We start from the raw sequence: 20,728 nt of genomic DNA, 5'->3' as shown, positions 1-20,728 counted from the left end.
GTAGCCAGTCATTGTGGCTCTCTGATGGATGCAGCATAGATACCAGGAAGGAGAGAAGGCTGGATCTTGTCTTTTTGTGTTAAAATCATACTAAAAATGATACAACTAGCAAATAAACCAAACTAATCTAAACAATTCACATCATTACCTTGACAATAAGACTCAGTGGTCAAGTCATGAATATCCAGAGTCTTGGCTAATTATCATCTGCTTTTCCTGTCTGTTATGAAAGCAACAAAAGAGAAATCTTGCCCTTTTCTGATTTAATTATGTCCCACTAATAATGAGTCACTGTTTTTAAAGCAAGGGCATGATGTTCCGTAGAGAAAGCAGTAAGAAATGAGATGTTTAAATTACTTCCAAAGCCCAAGCCCCCGGACCTACAGGGTGCTCAACAAATGTTTGCTGAACAGATGACTCAATGAATGAATGAATGAGTGAAATCCTATAGAAAAATGTAAGGTTTAGTCTATTTCTCACATACCAATGGCTCTTAAAAAAGTTGTATCCCATATGTATTTAATACATCATCTTAGCAGCTAGTAACCTAAAACATTTTAGGGTTTACTCTGTACCTGTCATTTTCAAGTACCAAAGACAATAGGATCATGGGATAACTGTAACAGAAATTCAAATAGAAGACTTGAGAAGAAGGTTTTTAGGAAAGTGCAGAGTGCTTTAAAAATGTGTTAAAAAGTTGTTGCTTATGCCCTGGCTGGTGTTACTCAGTGGTTAGAGCATCAGCCCGAGCACCAAAAGGTTGTGGGTTCAAATCCAGTCAAGGGCACATTACCTGGGTTGCAGGTTCAAACCCTGGCCCCAGGCAGAACACATTCGGGACGCAACCAATTGATGTCTGTCTCTCTCCTCTGCCCCCCTCCCTTCCATCCTCTCTTAAAAATCAGTGGGAAAAAATATCCTTGGGTGAGGATTAGCCAAAAAAAAAGTTGTTCCTTATGTTGTTTAAAATTACTGCCATATGTATTTGTGATTTAGTTATTTCAAAGTTTGGGACAACTCAGAATTTTAAACGAAAAGGAGCATGAAAGCTCAAAGTCATGTATTTTTCTAATTGTAAATGGAATTTGGAAAAACAATTCTAGAAGGATACCTATCAAACTAAACTGTTATAGTGTTTACCTCTGAGGATTAGAATTTTTGGATGGAGGAGGGGCGTATTATTAGAAAGTATGGGACTTTAACTTCTTGCTTAAATTTTTCTGTGGTTTGAATTTTTACATAATAAGCTGTGTTACTTTAAAAAGTAATAAAACATACTAAATCAAAGTAATGTAATTTTCATTTAGAAAATTTAGAAACGGGACACAAAGAAACAAAAACCCCAACAAACCACACACTAAAATCCTACTACCAAGAGGCAACCCCATGAATATATTGGTATATTTGCTTCCACTATTTTTTTCTGCATTAAAAAAAGTAATGTAGTTGAAGTCAAATGGTTAAATTTTTTCTTCCCCTTTTTTCATTCAGTATATCATCAGCATTTTTCTTTGTAATTAGAAGTTCGTAAAGATTTAAAAATATGTGCATAAATGAACAAAACCTAAATTTTTTATTTCTTAAAATTTTTCATGTAGTAGTTGAATTTTTTTGTATAAATGTTGGTTCCTATTTCAGATGATTTCCTTGACACTGGAATCATTAGTCTTTTATTTCAAACTAAAAGTATTAGCATAACCAAAATACTTAGCATTTTCCTAATGAGTTATTGCCTAATGATATCTAAATCTTTACCATTTTTGGAAACCTGAAGTTTGCGGTACAGGTATTTTTTTTTTTTTTTTTTTTTTAGAAAGTCAGGTCCATTTCCTTCTCCCCAAATCAGAAACTAGAGTTTAAATCACATTCTTTTTGGTAAACACACCTTAATACCCTCTCAAAGACGATGATTGAGCTGGCATTTCAGCCATCTCCTAATGACTGGATACTGGCCACATCAGATTAGGTACTTGGTGTATTTTTAGCTACTATGGAAAAAAAACAGAATTTTCAAATTTCTATTATTATATTAGTACTTTAGTCTTGCTAAACTTTCCACATGTTTTTGTTTACTAGACAAGAATTCCGAAGACTAATTTGATCCTAGTTTAAATGATCCCAAAGCACGTCTTTCTTTTTTTTCTTTTATTTTAAGGGATGTTCAGATTGAACAAATTGTTATTTTAAAAAAATGTTTTTATTGATTTTTTTAGAGAGAGAGGAAGGGAGGAGGGGGGAGAGAGAGAAACATCAATCCATTGCCTGCCACATGCACCCTGACTGGGACTCAAACCTGCCACCTGAGCACGTGTCATGACGGGGAATCAAACCGGCAAACTTTTGATGCATGTGACGATGCCCGACCAGCTGAGCCACACTGTCCAGGGCCCAACACTCACCTTTCCTATGATGTTGCAGAAGTCATAGAAATAGAACTTCTGCATCAGAGATCTTTAATCTAATGGGCTGCAGTGCTCCGTTGATCCCATCTCCTCCTTTATATGCAACATACTGTTTTTATATGCATTTTTCTGGAGAGATGGTCCATAGCTTTTGTTAGATTTTACAGAAATGTAAGTCATGTCTTCTACTCCCCAACAGAAAAACAAGTAAAAGAATCACACCACATTTTTGAGACTTTGAAGGAATGAAATTGACAACTGTTCCTATGGTTAAGTAAAAAACTGTTACACTAAGAGTTTGGATATTACCCTATGTGGTTACCCAAGTGAGAATGGATCTTTTTATGAAGAGATAGATGTCCCTAAAGGGTCGAGCAGAGTGCCGGCTACATAGTAGGTACTTAACCGTGGTAGCTATTGTTACATCCTTGAAGAGATTTGCACATTACTTTTACCCGCTTCCCTCCTGCCACTTGATTCATGTTATTTAGAGGAAAGTAACCGATGTCCTCAGAAGTGGCCGTCATAATGCAAAAGCATTTTTTCCCGCTGGAGAATGAAGATGTGTTATTAATGAATTAGTTTCACTGTTCCCATGTGTTAGAGAAATTATCATTGTGGTTTCCAGCCAGACGACAATGCCACAGTTAGTTTCTTTTCCTGGTGTAATGAGAGGGTTTTGGTGGTTCTGCTGTATTCTACACATTTACATTATACAGCTTATTTTCATATCATATTTCATATGCAACATCATTTTGTGGTAAGTTTTCTGTTAAAGAGAAAATGTAGGGTCAGGGCAGGAGGAAGTGGGAGGACAAGACACTGGAAGCCCACAGCTGATCCAAGCCATGGAATTTTGGATGGAGTTGGTATAGTTTAGATTTAGAGAGAAAAGTGTGTGTTCGTTTCTTCTACAGTTGCAGGAGTAAGAAACTTATTTAAAAGTTAATACAGAATTGTAGGGAGATTTGTCCAGTAGGCAACATAGAAACTAAATTTTATTTCAAACTAAAAGTATTAGCGTAACCAAAATACTAATATTATTTATTCACCTAATTCCATTTTCTAGGGACTCTTCTAGTACACTATAAGATGTTAAACAAAAATCAATAAAATAAGGGAAACAAAACAAAATAATGTTTAACTTTTCTCTCTTTTTTGGAGGACCAACAATCAGGGAAATGTCTTCATTGCAAATTAGGTACATACGACTTTAACAAAATTTGAACTTGAAACACAGGAACCTGGCAAAGGAAGAAATGAACATTTATTGAGGGTCTATTATGGACCAGACACTATGCTAAAGGGCTTTATGTTACCATATCTGATTCTGACACTGACCCTTGAAGTACAAGTAATTAGGACTCTAATTTTGCAGACTAGGAAATAGAAATCCACTTTTAAAAATGTGTTATCCCTGGCTGGTATGGCTCAGTTGGTTGGGTGTTGTCTGTGGGCACCGAGGTGTTGCTGGTTCCATCCTGGTTAGGGCACATGCCCAGGTTTTGGGCTTGATCCCTGGTGGGGGTCGGGCAGGAGGTGGCCAATTAATGTGTCGCTCTCACATGGATGTTTCTCTCTCCACCCTTCCTCTCTCTAATACTGAATAAAAAAAACCTTTTTAAAAAAAGCGTTTAAAAGGTGAAGGGATTAAGTGAAACATACACACACACACACACACACACACAGCACCTCATAGACACAGACAGTATAGCAATTACCAGAAGGAAAGGGGGTTGCGGAGAGGTAGATGAGGGTATATGGAGGGATAAATGGTGATGGAAGGAGACTTCACTTGGGGTGGTGAACACATAATACAATATACAGGTGATGTATTATAGAATTGTATACCTGAAACCCATAAAATTTTATGAACCAATGTCACCCCTATAACCTCAATAAAAAAGAAATATGGTAAAAAATAAAATAAAAATATGTTTAATTCTCCATAGCTAGTAAGTAGTAGGGGCATTCTTTCCACTATGATAAAGAAGAATTAAAAATTGATCTCTTCTTTAAAAAAAAAATTAAAAATCGAACTGCTGCCCAGCCAGGAGTGGCTCAGCCATTGAGCATTGACGTAGGATCCAGGAGACCAAGGTTCCATGCCCGGTCAGGGCACATGTCTGGGTTGTGGGCTCGATCCCAGCGGGGGTGTGCAGGGCCAGCCAATCAGTGATGACTCTCTCATCATTGATGTTTCTATCTCCCTGTCCCTTCCTCTCTAAAATCAATAAAGATATATTTAAAAAATAATAATAAATAAAAAGTAAATAAAAATAGAACTGCCATTTGACCCAGTGATCCCACTTCTAGGAATATATCCCAAGAATTCTGAAATCCCAACCAGAAAGAAAATGTGCACCCCTGTGTTCATGGCAGGGCTATTTACAATGGCTAAGATCTGGAAATAACCCAAATGTCCATCAGTAGATTAGTGGATCAAAAAGCTGCAGGACATTTACACCGTGGAATACTACACAGCTGTGACAAAGAAGGATCTTTTACCCTGTGAGACATCATGGAGGGTCCTGGAGACTATTATGCTAAGAGAAATAAGCCAGTCAGAGAAAGACAAGTATTACATGATCTCACTCATTTGTGGAATCTAATGAACAAAATAAACTGATGAACAAAATAGATCCAAAGACATAGAAGCATGGAACAGACTGATGAATCTCAGAGGAAAGTCAGTCAGTGGGAAGAGATCTACCAAAGAACTTATATGCATAGATGTATAACCCATGGACACAGAAAATAGTGTGGTAAAGGCGTTGGGGATTGGGGGGCAGGGGTATGGAGAGGTCAATAGGGAAAAAGGGGAGACATCTAATATTTTCCACAATAAAGATAAATTAAAAACAACCTTTTTATAGTTGAGAAAGACAGAATAAAAGTAAAATAAATGCCTTACTGAAAAAATAAAAAATAAAGATTTAATTCACATAGCATAAAACTTGTTTTTTTAAAGTATATAGTTCTGACATTTGTAATATTTTAAACAAACAAACAAACAAAAGTATGTAGTTCTGCCCTGACCAGTTTGGCTCAGTGGTTAGAGTGTCAGACTGAAGGGTCTCAGGGCTAGTGCAGGAGGCAACCAACGGATGTGCCTCTCTCACATCAATGTTTCTCTCCCTTTTCTCTTTGAAAAATAATGGAAAAATACCCTTGGGGGAGGATTAAAAAGAGAAATAAAGTGTGTAGTTCAGTGGTCTTTAGTATATTGACAAGGTTCTGCAACCATCACCACTAGTTCTAGAACATTTTCATCACCCCAAAAAGAAATCCAGTACAATTAAGCAGTCACTCCCCATTCTTCCTCTTCTAGCTCCTGGCAGTCACTAGTCTACTTTTGTCTTTATGGATTTGCCTTTTCTGGACATTTCATATAAATGGAATCATATAATATTTTATCTTCTGTGTGGGTGGCTCACTCAGCATAATGTTTTCAAGGTTCTTCCATCTCATAGCGTGTATTAGTACTTTGTTCAAAGTTCTGGAGGCTGGGAAGTCCACTATTGAGATTCTGCATGGTCAAATCTGGTGAAGACCCTCTTTCTGGTTCTCAGTGTCTTCACATGATGAAGAGGCTAAGGATCATTCTGGAGCTTCTTTTATAAGGCACACTAATTCCATATATGGGGGTTCCACCCTCATGACTTAAGCACCTTGCAAGGCTTCACCTTCTAATAGCATCACATCAGGTGTTAGAATTTTAACATGAATTTGGAGGGACACACTCAGACCATAGCAAAGTCCTTTGCTCATTTAAAAATTGGGTTGTCTTTTTGTTGTTGAGTTACAAGTGCTCTTTATATGTTCTGGATACTAGGCCCCTATCAGATATGATTTACTAACATTTTCTCTCTGAGAGTTGTCTTTTCACTCTTTTGTTATGTCCTTTGAAACAAAAAAGTTTTCGATTGTGATGAATTCTGTTTTATCTATTCTTTCTTTGGTTGCTGTGGGGTTTTTGTTATTATTATTATTATTATTATTTAAAATATGTTTTTATTGATTTTAAAGAGAGAGAGAGGGAGAGGGAGAGAGATAAAAACATGGAGAGAAACAGCGATCAGCTGCCTCCTGCACACCCCCTACTGGGGATCCAGCTGGAAACCCAAGCATCTGCCCTGACTGGGAATCGAACCGTGACCTCCTGGTTCATAGGTTGATGCTAAACCGTGGAGCCACACTGCCTGGGCTGGTTGCTGTGTTTATTTATTTATTTTTTAAAATATATCTTTATTGATTTCAGAGAGAGGAAAGGAGAGGGGGAGAGAGAGATAGAAACATCAACGACAAGAGAGTCGTTGATTGGCTGCAGCCCGCAACCCGGGCATGTGCCCTGACCGGGAATTGAACCCTGATCACCTGGATCCTAGGTCGATGCTCAACCGCTGAGCCACGCCCGGCCGGGCATGGTTGCTGTGTTTAATCTTTTTGTTTTTCAAAGTTACAGGTAAACTTTTCTTTTTACTATGTAGAAAGTTCAGTGGCTTGCCTGAAGAAGCTAGAATTTTTTTTCTTGCCCTTCATTTCCCTCCCTCTGTAGTGCCTGGCATTTGGTAGACACCAAACAAATAGTGGTTGAGTTGAATGATACTGATCATCGTAGATGTGGAACCGGTATGTAGTAAACACTGATAACTGGAGGAGTTCATAACAACTATCATGTATTGAGTACTTATTACCCAGTACTGCATGAAGCACTGACATGCCCATTGTCTCAGTTAATCATTACAACAATCTTATGAAATATATATAATGTTTCTCCAATGTACAAAGTAAGACACCAAGGCTTAGAGAAGCCAAGTACCTTGTCTAAGGCAACACAGTTGACCTGGGATTAGAACCGTTGGCTTGGATGATATGTGCTCATTTTAACCACGGTGTCCCCGAGCTGTGACAGCAGCTAAGTGCGAAGACCCCAGAGGATGGAGAGGTGTGGGACCGAGAGGTGGACTGGTTGAGGACAGTCACGCTAAGGTGTTGCCGCTCCCTTGCAGGCATGTGAAACTGGGAAGGGATGTTTAAGAATTTTACAGGTTCATTTTGAAAATGAATGAAATATTCAAACACTTATGCGTATGCCAACTTCACTGCTTCTGTGTTTTAATTTCAAGGTTACATTTCTCTTCAGCCATCTTTTTAACTTTCCCCTCCATTTTTAATTTTTACTTAAAACATTTTTACCTTCCCCGGACCTTACTCCGCTCTGAGTCCTGGCCTGGTAATTCTACGCTGTCATGGTAATTTTTCACTCTCCTACGCCTGCCTCCAAGATGTTTTTATATTTTGTGTAGCTTTTCTAACTGCCTTCATCAGGAGGGTTGTCCCAAATTATTAATTCTTTTATCACTGAAAGTGAAGTTTTATATTCTTTTTAACTAATAAATGTAAGATTGCGTTATGATGGTATGGTGGAATTAACATGCCCCAACTCCAGCAGAAATCTCGTTGGCACTGTATTTACCTGGGAGAAGTTCCAATGTCCCAAAATATTGTGTGCTTGAATGCCTCCAATTTTTATATTAAATGAGTTTTAATTGTTTATTAAATTGTTTATTGGTACATAGTTTTCTCAATTAGTGACAGCTGTGATTTTCCATTGCTGTGATAGACTACCTGGAGGTCATATGCTTCTTCTAGCATTAGAGTATTAAATCCTAATGTCAGTATTGTTCCTCAGTGAGCCTACAGGTGACTGACTTGCTCAAGGTCCCACAGTGAATAGCATCCTTGGGATTTGGATGCCACCAAGGACATACTGATCTTGTAGAAGATAATATTTTGATAATATATAATATTTTAAGGTGGATAGGCCAGGAAGAAGTAATACTTTTCCAAACATCTAAACTAATTTTACTTTATCACATGCATAGTTAGTGATTAAGAGAATTGTTGGGTATAGTGATCCTTCATCCTCAAAACCCACTAACACTTCGTTTATGATGGTGATTAGCAAAAGTGGCCCTGTAAAAATATGGGTATATGTTCATAAAGTTAAAAAACTTGATCACAGCATTAGTGAATATACTTGGACTTATTCTCAAATGATGAGCTTGGAGGGACTGATGTTATGGGCAAGGAAAATATTAATTCATAGTTTGTAAATATCCAGTAAAAATAGCAACAACCACTTACTTATTTAATTTTAAACATTAAGAGCTAATGTCCCCACTTAATAAGTATTTGGACGTCAGGTGTATTGAACAGATTTGGGGGGAAATTAGGTTTTCTTAATTGGCCATTAAGAGTACCTGTGGAAACACTAGTGTAATTATCTATGTTAAAAACTTCGTAATAAAGATAGGCAAGTTTTTCATTTAAATCTGCACAATTAACACAGTTATAAGCTTGCACTGAGCTCCTTACCTGTTGATTTCTAAGATGGACTGTGGTGAAAATAGCCTTCTTGTGCTCTTGTTACAGCAAGTATATCTCCTCCAGACCCCACAAGTTATTCCTAAAGGGCTTGGCGTTTGAAAACTCAAAAGGATCTCTTTCAAACACAGAAACGGTAGCAAGTTAGAAGAAATATCTCTAGTAAGAACATTGAGGACCATTTACACTTTTTTTTATTGTTGTTTTAAAAAAATATAGCTTTATTGATTTCAGAGAGAAGGGAGAGGGAGAGAGAGATAGAGAAACATCAATGATGAGAGTCGTCATTGATCTGCTGCCTTCTGCAGGCCCCCTACTGGGGATCGAGCCGGCAACCGGGGCATGTGCCCTGACCGGGAGTCGAACCCTGATCTCCTGGATCCTAGGTCGATGCTCAACCACTGAGCCATGCCTGGCCGGGCTACTTATTTTATTTTAAACAAGAGCTAATGTACCCGTTAAATAATTGTTTGGAAAGCAGGAAAAGTAAATAGACTTTGGAAAAAATTAATTGTAGGCATTCTATTTTAAATATTATGGGCTCAATGGCAATTTTTTTTTGGTTCTCCCTGAACAAAACTGTAATTCCTCTCTTTTCTCTTGAGTTAAACCCCATGGAAAAAGAGTTACTCATTAAGTCAGAGATCCCACAGGTGTTAAGCAGTGCTTCTAAAATAGTTGGTATTCTCTATTCTCCTTCAGAAATGAGTGAAGGAAGGGCATCCCTTACTCCAAACACCAGGAGCTTCTGTCCAGTACACAGTTATCCAGGTGAAACAGTAGCATTTCTAGGCAGACAAGTCTCGCTGCTCCACAGACTGTGTGAGACTCTAGTAAGGAGTTAAAAAACTAGAGAAGTTAACCCTTGCCGAATAATTAATGTCATCTCAACAACAACATCTTACATACACTCAATCTCCAAATAAGGCCTTTCTCTGATTAGGAGGTTTATTCACACAAGGGTGTTTTCTAGCTTGAAAGCAAGGGTTTTGAGCCCTAGGACAAACTAATCGCCTCTCCTTAATTCTTCCCTTGAAAAGATAACTGATATTTGTGATAATCAGCTTAACAGAAGCATCATTCCTGGCTTGTGAAAGGACCAATTATGAAAATTAAAGGATGGAACAAAAAAAGGGACATTCCAAACTGGAGTGGTAGAGAGCTAGAGGCTGATTGATTATATCTATTCATATGCACGCTCAGTGAACCAGCCTGTTAGCTAAGTGGTAACATACCTATTTATATGCTTTTTTCCCCATAGCCCTCTTCACAGCCACACTGGTGTGTCTTTCAGGAGCCACAGTGCTCCCAGCGTCCTTGCACTTGTTACCTCTGTCTGGGACACATACCTTTCTCTCTCCCTCTATATTTCACCAACTCTTACTTACCCATCCTTAGGTTTCAGTGGAAATGTCACTTCCCCTCAGAAGCCACCTGAATAGCGTTGCTTTCTGGGCTCATCTCCATTCTATACCAGGTCATGGTTGTCTGTTTGTTTCTGTCTATCCGAGATGGTAGTTTCCAGCAGACAGGCCCAACATTATGTCTGCATGTTGGAAGTGCCCAACACTTATGAAGTTGTTGTAAGGGTTTTTGATTATTAAATGGGGGAGGGGGGTTCACTGTAAGGAAATGCATTAACATGCCCTCACCAGTGTGGCTCAGTTGGTTGAGCCAGTGCATTAACATTTTAAGAAAAACAGTTTTGGATGTGGAGTCTTTTAAGGTTTGTTCAATAATTTTAAGTTTGATTTTGCTAAACTTAGGAGATACCTAGATCTAACTTTCTCAGAAAGAAGTGTGTGTGTGTGTGTGTGTGTGTGTGTGTGTGTGTGTAAAATACTTTGAGCCTGTCAGTGAAAGTAAATTTTTATGGTGAAACAATTAGATTATCCAAGAACTGAGGGTTCAATGGGTACAAAATCTCCTAAGTTTATCTAGCAGTGTTCTAGCAGTGGTGACATAGAGAAGGAGCCTGAAGGTACAGAACTTCCTTTAAAAAAGAATATTGATTGCCCGGCCTGTGTGGCTCAGCGGTTGAGCATCGACCTATAATCCAGGAGATTGCTATTCGATTCCCTGTGGGCTTGATCCCCAGTAGGGGGCGTGCAGGAGGCAGCTGATCAATGACTCATCATTGATGTTTCTATCTCTCCCTCTCCCTCTCCCTCTCCCTCTCCCTCTCCCTCTCCCTCTCCCTCTCCCTCTCCCTCTCCCTCTCCCTCTCCCTCTCCCTCTCCCTCTCCCTCTCCCTCTCCCTCTCCCTTCCTCTCTCTGAAATCAATAAAGATATATATATTTTAAAAAGAATATTGATTATGAAATACACAGGACAGACTAGCAATAATAAGAAGCAAACTTGACTACAAAAGGAGAAATTTTTCTAAATAGCATCCTCTGTGATTTGTTTTTGACAAAAACCCATAGATGCTATTATTTGGATTTCTCTGTCCAAATTAATGGATCTAGACAGCAGTAGAGGGAGCAGGCCTGTCAATTTCAAGTTAGTACTAAGAATTGTTTAGAAACCGGGGAGCGGTGATATTTCAGCCCCATTAGTCTCTGGCGTGATCTGTGGTTCACCTCATTGTCAATGATTCTCACTTGGCAACAGTTGAAGATCATTGTTCAATTGTTCCTTAATTCTTGTTACTGAAGAGCAATTATTTTTACCAGCGGTAAGCAGGACTGCCAGAGGGAATAGGGTGGATGCCAGGTACACCTGGCCCCTGAGAGGGGAAAAGGGCTACTGAAGATCAGCCTCAGGGAAGGAAATGGGGAGGAAGCCAGGGAAAGGCTGCGAGAGGGGGCCAACAGCCTATACCCCAGACTACTATTACTTGACTCAGTCATCCAGGAATAGCTCTAGTGTTAGTCTTCCAAGCTCCTATGTCTCATAAGAAATTACCAAATTAACTTTAAGATTAGAGTTGTAAAAAGTGTCAGGCAGCTTTTCCTTATTGATCAAAAGTTTACAAGATGGTGTTTGGAATATCTTTATGCATTTATCACTGCAAAACCTATGACTCCTCCCCCCCCCCCCCAACAATACCAGAAGAGAAATATACAAGGATTTCATGGCAGAGGAGAGCGTGGCTCAAAATGGAAGGATTTTGTGCTGTGGAGGTGTCAGTTTTGAGCACAGGTGCGATGACTTTAGAAGACTCCTAGGCAGTGTTTGTATGTCTAGTTTCTTGTGGGTGCAGAATTGCTTGTGTTTAGAAAGAGAAGTACGATTTTGAAATTATTCATAAATTTACCTCTAAAGGCACAAAACATTTTTCAAAAAGCACACCTAATGTTATGCTGATTTAAAATGCCAATCTTCTAAAAACCTGCATTATTTCTCTATCACAAAAATGAAGCATGTGGTTTTGAAGACATTTCTGTTTTTTCTTTCATTAAAAAATGTTTTTTCAATTACAGTTTACATTTAATATTATTTTGTATTAGTTTCAGGTGTACAACGTAGTGGTTAGACAATCATATATTAGGTGTTCCCTCTGAAGACACTTCTTTTAAGGTTATTTTGGGATATTTACAAGTGTCTATTGTTTGGTATTGAAAATGAAGAGGAGTTGGCGAGAGAGCAGCCTAGGTTTTTAGAACTACATTCAAGTCAAGTTCTAACTTGCTGTGTAGCCTGAGATAAGTAATTTTACGTCTTCGGGCTTAGTTTATCTATGAAATAAAGTAGTAGTTAGACTCATTTTCTGATTTTTTTTTAATTAGTTCTATTATAATCCTTTGATTTTTTTTTTTTTTTAAGAGAAAAGAGATCTCCTTTTGTAATATTTTAAAGAACCTAATACACCTGTGTTATTACAAAATTGAATATCAACTCATGCAATTTAATAATCATGATCCATTGTGGGAAAAACAAATAGATTTAAGTGACAAAAATAAGTTCTGAATAAGACTATAACACAAGGTTTCTTAGTTTCTAATTTGTCATTCTTGCAACAGGATCTAGTTGTATGCACTTTGCCCTAAATAATACTAAGAGAATGGCTCTCTTGACCTCCAATTTCTCTGCTATAATTCTCTCACTGTCATCTAAGCCCTGAGCAGACACTGTCAAATCTTTAAGCATAGGATTTAGAACAGATGGTCACAACCAATAGAGGTTACCAATGTATTCTGTGTTCAAACAAGTGCGGATCTCCATGGTGTAGTATCAGTTGGATATTTGGAATTAGTGTTAGCTCTGGTCACTTTCATTAATGCTCATATTTAGCTGGGATGAATTTTGTCATTTAGCTGGGATGAATTCATTTTACAGAACACTGCACACAGACCTTCGATGTTTGCTTAGGCTGCTGAGGGAATGTTGTATGGCTTCATGAGTGTCCCATGACTGTCCATGGGTCTTTAAAAAATGAACTTCTCATCAATGTGGATATTCACTACACCTAACACTTGGACAGCCTGATTTTATTTTATTTTATTGAGGCAAACATATGGATCATGCAGGTAATGGATTGTTTTTAAATATGTAACTATATCTTAATATAATCACAGCCACTCTACTAAATATTGAGCAATCAACCTGGGGAAATGTTGATGCTTTTAAAAAATTATATTTAAGTATTGGAGGGGTAGGCATAACCTGTAATTGAAATGCAAGGCACTTTAAGAAATGCAGGGCTACCCTTGTGTGCATTGCTGGTGGGAATGTAAAATGGTATAGCTGCTAGAGAAAATGGTTTGGCAGTTCCTCGAAAAATTAAACAAAATTACGATCCAGCAATTCCATTCCCAGGTATATGCTCAAAAGAATTGAAAGCAGGGAACTCAAATAGATACTTGTACACCCATTTTCATAGCAGTATCTACAATAGCCAAAAGGTGGAAACAACACAAATGTGCAACAGAAGAAAGGATAAATAAAATGTGGTGTAAATACACACAATGAAATATTATTCAGCCTTAAAAAGGAATGAAATTCTGATACATCTTACCACCTGGACGAACCTTAAAAATATTATGCTGCCCTGGCTGTTTGGCTCGTAATAGGAGTATTGTCCTGTGCACCAAAGGTTCTGTGTTCGATTTCTGGTCAGGGCGCATACCTAGGTTTCAGGTTTGATCCCTGTCCCGGTTTGTACGGGAGGAAACCTATTGATGTTTCTCTCTTTGTCTCTGTCTCTTTCTCTCTCTCTCCCCCTCCCTTTCTCTTTCTCTAAAATCAATAAAAACATATCCTTAGGTGAGGGTTAAAAAAAATTATGCGCCCTGCTGGGTGTGGCTCAGCGGTTGAGCATTGACCTAGGATCCAGGAGATTGAGGTTTGATTCCCAGTCAGGGCACATGCCCGGGTTGTGGGCTCGATCCCCAGCTGGGGGCTTGCAGGAGGCAGCTGATCAATGATGACTCTCTCATCATTTTTTTTTTTTTATATAATATATCTTTGTTGATTTCAGAGCGGGGGGGGGGAGAGAGAGAGAGAAACATCAATGATGAGAGAGTCATTGATCGGCTGCCTCCTGCACGCCGCTGACTGGGGGTGGAGCCTGCAACCCAGGCATGTGCCCTGACGGGGAATCAAACCTCAATCTCTTAGGTCCTAGGTGGGTGCTCAACCTCTGAACCACGCCTGACTGGGTGAATGTCTCATCATTGATGTTTCTCTCTCTCTCTCTCTCTCTCTCCTTCTCCCTTCCTCTTTACGAAATCAATAAAGATATATTTTAAAATAAATAAATAAAATAAAATAAAGATATATTTTTAAAAAATTATGCAAGTGAAATAAGCCATACACAAAAGAACAAATATTGGGTGTGATACTACTTATATGAGATACCTAGAATAGGCAAATTTATAGAGATGAAAGTAGAATATAAGATAGCAATGACTAGGAGACAAACGAGGAGTTACTGTTTGACAGGTGCAGAGTGTCTGGGGCATTGTAACTGTACTTAATGCTACTAAATTATACACTTAAAAGTGGTTAAAATGGCAAATTTTGTGTTATAATATTTTACCACACACACAAAAATAATCTCCAAAGGAAAAGAAATGTAGGGTTTGCACCTATTTTTAGGGAAACATCTTCCACTCATTTTCAAATCTTGTGTTTGATCCTGTTTTTCTACCTATTTCATGATTGCTCCATTCCCCACAGAGAGTTTCTTAGTGTGGTCTCCCTGCGCGGGTGTGGTTAGGTCAGAATCCACTGGTTTTGCTACAAGTAGGCTTCTTACATTTGTTAAAAATTTTGAGGGTGGCTGGGTGAGGGAGAAGTAGTTTTTAATGGAAAAACAATGCACATTGGAGTTCCCATTCCAACCTAGAAAGCATGCTTTTGTGGCAAACCGAAAGGCTAGGAATCAAGGGTGATGAAATACAGGCCTCCTGGCCTTCCCGGTTTCTGGTTGTGGGAATCTGTTCTAAATCCAACTGCAAGTGGAAAACCCATCTTTGGCTTAGCAGCCAGGGAGGCCCTCCGCCAATCCCCCAAATGGGCTGCTGAAACCTTGGCCCTGTGAGGATGGAGCTGAGGCTGTCTTCCCAAGGTCGCTGCAGCCATCAAGGTGGCTGTGATGGGGCTGTGACCAGCCTGTGCACCGAGTTTTGGCAGTGACCTTGAGACTTGCCAGCTCACAGCAGCTGTACCGATTCTTGCTCTACTGCCACTATCGCATGGCCAGAGAGTTCCAGGGCGGGAGCTAAACTCCTCTGGCTCTGCCATTTAGAGGATCTGGCAAGTTCCAACTATGGGGCTCAGTTCTCCCAGCACCTACCACCCAGTGGGCACAGGGTGCAGCCCCAGTGTGTGCATGTGGGTGGCTGCTTGTTCCACTTCTGGCTCAGGTCCCAGTCCCTGGGAAGTGGGTAGCTGTCTGACCATCAGCGTGGCGTGCAGACAGGCTCCACGTGGGGAAAGATGCTCAGTGACAGTTGATGGTCTTGGGAGACTGAGGAGCCGAAGGTGCTGCTTTGTCCCACAGGTATGAGGGAGAGCTTTCTTTGGGAAATGAAGGTCACCAGAAATGCCCAGAACAAGAGAGGGAATCTTTCTCTCTCCGGCCACATAGAGTGGCAAGTGTATTTTGAAAACTCCTCCCCTCTCTCCGTGCCCTCATCATGCCCTTTGCCTTTTAAGTGGCTTTATTTATTTATTTTTTTTAATCCGCCTTTGTCATTGGACATTTATTGACAGAAATCAAATTGCTGTGTTTCTGGGCAAAGCGCCTGCTGCAAAGAGGTGTGGTTCCGGAGGAATGAGACACTCAGCCCAACAGCTGAGCCTCCACTGTCCTCACATAACCTCCCTGCCTTAAATATCGCCAATATTTAGCCTTGCCTTATAAAGTAAAAATGCACAATACCTTCCAGTTTCAGCAAGCCCAAATGCCTTCCCCCCCCAGCTCAGCTATATCTTCTGTATGTTGGAGGCAGGGCTGCGCCGCACACTCCCCCCCCTTCCCCACCGCAGACCTGCCCTGGCAGCCACCGAGAGGTTACTAATCAGGGAGGCTCCGCCATTGATCCGATGGCGGAGACCTGGGGGATTGGTGTGCATTGTTTTTGCAGAAGCCTCCTGTGAATTCGTTGCGACCAGATCCTCTGCAGTGAACTCCATGTCGCAGCTTGTGGCTGCCTGTGTCCTGTGGTGAGAGCAGAGCCGCACAGGAGATCCTTTGTCTGGGAAGGCTAGGCAGAGAAGATCACTTTGGAGTTGCTAAGCTCTGCACTGCCATTGGCTGCACTCTTTGTGGGGCTGTTTTTGCAAAAGGCATGCCCAGCACGTCTACAGTGCTGGCAGGCCAGGGCTGCCTTTAAACACCATGATAATAATACCAAAAAGCAGTTTGCAGAAGTGTTCCACTGTAGAGGCTTCCTCTGCAGGAGCGAGCAAGATGGCTACCTCGTGGGCTTCGCCGTGAAGAATGCAGAGGCTAATTAAGACAGACTTTCAGGGGAAGAAAGGGTATTTCCCTACTTCATCTTTATGCAAGCTTTTTTTTTTTTTTTTTCCTCCAGTGACTTTTAAAGTATACATTTTACATAAGCTCTTTAGGTTCTCTGCTGAGCCAACATGTTGATGATTTTAAATGGTATAAGTAGTTTTATGGAGAAATAGCCAAAAAAAATTTTTTTGGGGGGGGGTGGGAGTTAATCTTTTTTATTTTCTTAAAACGGAGGCTCATTTTGCAATTTGATTTTTTTTAGGTTATAAAGGAAAACAAGAGGCCCCAGAGGGAAAAGAAGCCCAAAGTTTTAAAGGTAATCAGCTATTGATTAAATCATATTTGATTTTTGTCCATTTCATATAGTTTTTTTCTGTCACTTAGGGGTGAATTTGGAGGACAGTGGATGTGAATTTTCCCAGGTTTTCAGTAAATGAATTTTCACTCAAAGTGTTTTCTCTGTTTTTGATGTGCTGCATAATATGCATATTAGCATCCTTTATTTTCAACTCCACACAGATCTGCAGAAGGAAAAGTTTATATGCAAAGTGTAGTGAATAAAATTTATTTCTCTTTGTAGCTCCCTTTGTAGCATCTGCATTTGTGGTGTTGCACCAGTGTGTAAACTTGAGCTCTTAAGAAGAAAGACACTGTTTGAAGTTGACAGCTATGATCCATTATGATTTTAATAGACTTTCCATTAGATACCATTTTAAAATGTGTGATTTTTCTTTCTGAAGGAAAAGGTCCTTAGAGATTTTAGTCAAACTTAAAATGTGTAAGCCATTGAGATCTTAAAGCCAAATTATAATTGCTTAACCCCAAATTCTCATTATATCATCTTTAATTTTGACATTTATAAAGCTGTAGGAAAATGCATGTTTTCTTTATTTTCAATAGTTTGCCTAATGAGTATTTAGTAGTAACCTAATTCGGGTGTAAGCTAGCAATCCGTGCTATGAGCTTTGTACAGTATTTAAAAGGGTTAATTTAAAAGCATATGGAATTGCTAAAAGTTGGAGGCTAGCTTTAGTCTAGCAAATAAGTGCTTGTGTGTTTAAGGTTTCAAGTGATATATTGCTATTATAAATGTAAGCAACCTGAGCAAGCAATCTTTCACTCAAGAAGATATATTAAGCAATAAAACTGCTGGTCTTTAATATTACATTGTGCACCCATAATGTAAAATATTTTAACTTCTTTTGCAAATAAAGTTTTAGCATTCAAAGAGGAACAACATGTTGAACTATGAAGGTGGCAGATTTTTATTTCACTTGTTTCCCAGTGTGCATCTTGAACATGTTATTGGCATGGAGAGCCAGACCTTGCATTGCTTTCTCATTTGTCTGATCACCTCGAGTTTCTGTTTCCTGTGTGTACACAACATTGCCATGGCCATTTTTCATCAACCAACAAGTATTTGTTTAATATTTACCACACAATCATCAGTGTGCTGGGCATGGTAAGTGAATGAAATTGCTTGGCACAAGTTCTTATTTGGCCTGCACAAATAGAATACTGGTTATTTCCTTTTTCTTTTTAAAAAGTATATCTTTATTGATTTCAGAGAGAGGAAGGGAGAGGGAGAGAGAGAAACATCAATGATGAGAGAGTCATTGATCGGCTGCCTCCTGCACGCCCCCTACTGGGGATCGAGCCCTCAACCTGGGAATGTGCCCTGACCCGGAATCTAACCTCGATCTCCTGGATCCTAGGTCAATGCTCAACTGCTGAGCCACCCCCAACTGGGCAATACTGGTTATTTTCAAGGTAAATTGAACCCTTTTCTGTTTTGTTTTTCTACACATTGATTCACACCCCCGCCATTACCCCCTTCTCCTCCCCACATAGAAGTATATCATCAAAAGTCCTGCTGTTATAAATGTCTCTCAAATTTGTGGGAGGCAGGGATGAGGGCATGGGATAAAGGGATAGACTACATGGGCAAACTGATATAGATGAAGCTTGGTAGCTTAAATTACCCGCCTTTGCTAGGAAGTAGAATCGGGCTTTGGTAGTACTATTTAACTCTGTGTTTATTTTGTTAGTCTGTGGGCGTCCTGTCACCTGAAATAAATTTCAGAAATAAATATACTGTGTGTTGCTTTTTTGAATCATGGCAGCGGACTCTGACTTTTAAAAAATAAGTGCCTGTGGGTGGCTGAACTTCATGCACCACGGCAAGCGGAACTGAATTCTTGCTCGCTTTCCTCTGTAGTTATCGATCATCGTACAAGAGTAGGGAAATGCTCTAAAAGGAAAAAATATTTTTTTTCTGATGTCGGCATTTAAAAATATTTCATTTAATGTTCTGTTGGGCATCATACTTTTCTTCTAAAAAAGCTTTCTCTGCTCCATAGAGGAAGTGCTAAACTACTTTGAGATTTTAGTATGATTTTGTAAAATACAGTTAGAGCAAATGTAGAATATTATATAATTCTGAATGCGATGTTAAGAAAACTAATTCCACGTTTTGGGAAGGAGGGTGGGGGAAGAGTAAAACCTTCAATTTAAGGTTTGGTGGATGCCGACTTAATATGCAGCTGGCTGTGCCCAGATCAGTGATAGGATCTACAAGTTACAGCTGGTCTCCTTTCATAATTCTCTCTTTGCCTTAGGCATCGTACCAGAGAACCAGTTTGCTTCCTTTGACTCTGACCTCTTAGGTCTTCAGATATCCCTGGTTCTTTGCTCCTTGTCAGGGTAGATGCTATAGGTATCTTGACTAACTTTCATCTTCATCATCTATTAGGAAGCAGTCGGATAGATAAAGAGCCTGGTTAAGGAAATTGGATCTAGAATTGAAGCTTGTCCCACCCAACTCTGAACCTGCTGACTAATAAATACCAAGTCCAGTTGTGGGGCTGAAATTGCCTGGTGTGTCTCACACCTCTCTCATCTTTGAACAATTTGTTATCTTTATCGATAACCTATATTCATTCTACTGTAATTCAAAATTTAAAACCATAAATAGTGGTCTCAAATTCCTGACTGGAGAGACTGTTTTCCTCTAGCTGAAATGACAGTTTCTGGGAATCAGGTGTTTCAGGGGTGGGGGTGGCAGGTCAGCACAGTGCTGTATGTCCAGGGTCCTGCTCAAGCCCTGTTAATGATCATGAGAATTATTTTTCTATGTAGATGGCAGCTTGTTAGCTGGACTGTAATTCTTTCCATGACTCTTGAATAAGGCAAAGTTGTGAAGCCATTCCAGGCCTTGATCCTTGACATTGGACTGTGAGTGGCATCATTTGGAACTTCACTTGGTAAAAAACATTTATGTAAATAATCTTTGCTTTGTGTGTTGGGATGTAAGGGTATATACCCATAGAGAAAGTCAATTTTTTTTTCTTTAAAGAGAAAAGCTATATTTAAATAGATGTTGATTTCAGAGGGACGAAGGGAGAAAGAGAGAGAGATAGAAACATCAATGATGAGACAGTTGTCATTGACTGGCTGCCTCCTACCCACCCCCCCACCAGGCACTGAGCCTGCAACCTGGGCATGTGCCCTGACCAGGAATCGAGCTGGACCCTAGGTTGATGCTCAACTACTGAGCCATGCCTGGCCAGGTGAGAAAGTCAATTTTGAGGTAATATCACTTTGGTTAGGTTGTCAGTCTTTGTCCCTGGAGAATATCAGATTGCACACTCAATTGGGGGTATTGAGGAAAGTTTAATAAAGGGACTGTTTGAAAGACGTGGGCAGGCTTATGGAAAAATGACGGGTGTAATGACATCAGAGAACTATTGCCACTCCTAGGCTTGAAGGCGAGGAATTCAGAGCACGAACCCAAGTAGAAGAGTTGTAGCTGAATGTGGCCCTTCAGTAAAAGGATCTTTCTGCAAAGAGAAAGTCATAGAGAAGGGGGTATGGAAATAAATCCCCTGCCCTCCAGTGTCCTGATGCTTTCATTGGCTGCTCCCAATCAGAAGTGAAAAGGAAAGGGACAGGCCACTGATGAAGTAGATCTTGGTCAGCCTTTGCTGGCATGTATGAGGGTCTAGAGTAGATGACAGAGTGTGG

The 20,728-nt window shown here is 39.7% G+C and overlaps 1 protein-coding gene across 8 annotated transcripts in view; it reads left to right on the top strand.

Annotated features, from left to right (window-relative positions):
- The window catches only part of TET1 (tet methylcytosine dioxygenase 1), a 112,762-nt gene that overhangs the window by 17,945 nt on the left and 74,089 nt on the right, over positions 1–20,728 (top strand). For 4 of the 8 annotated variants that reach the window (XM_081157361.1, XM_081157360.1, XM_081157358.1 and 1 more), the window contains one exon: positions 16,968–17,021. In XM_081157361.1, coding sequence (XP_081013487.1) covers positions 16,968–17,021 — 54 coding nt within the window. Of the gene's footprint in view, positions 1–16,228; positions 16,726–16,759; positions 16,853–16,967; positions 17,022–18,006; positions 18,168–20,728 lie in introns of those variants that run through there. The other 4 variants (XM_081157364.1, XM_081157365.1, XM_081157362.1 and 1 more) reach the window with 4 other exon arrangements.

The sequence above is a fragment of the Miniopterus schreibersii genome (assembly GCF_964146895.1).
Source record: "Miniopterus schreibersii genome assembly, chromosome: 14".
Classification (NCBI taxonomy): Eukaryota; Metazoa; Chordata; class Mammalia; order Chiroptera; family Miniopteridae; genus Miniopterus; species Miniopterus schreibersii.
This window is presented reverse-complemented; position numbering and strand designations above follow the sequence as displayed.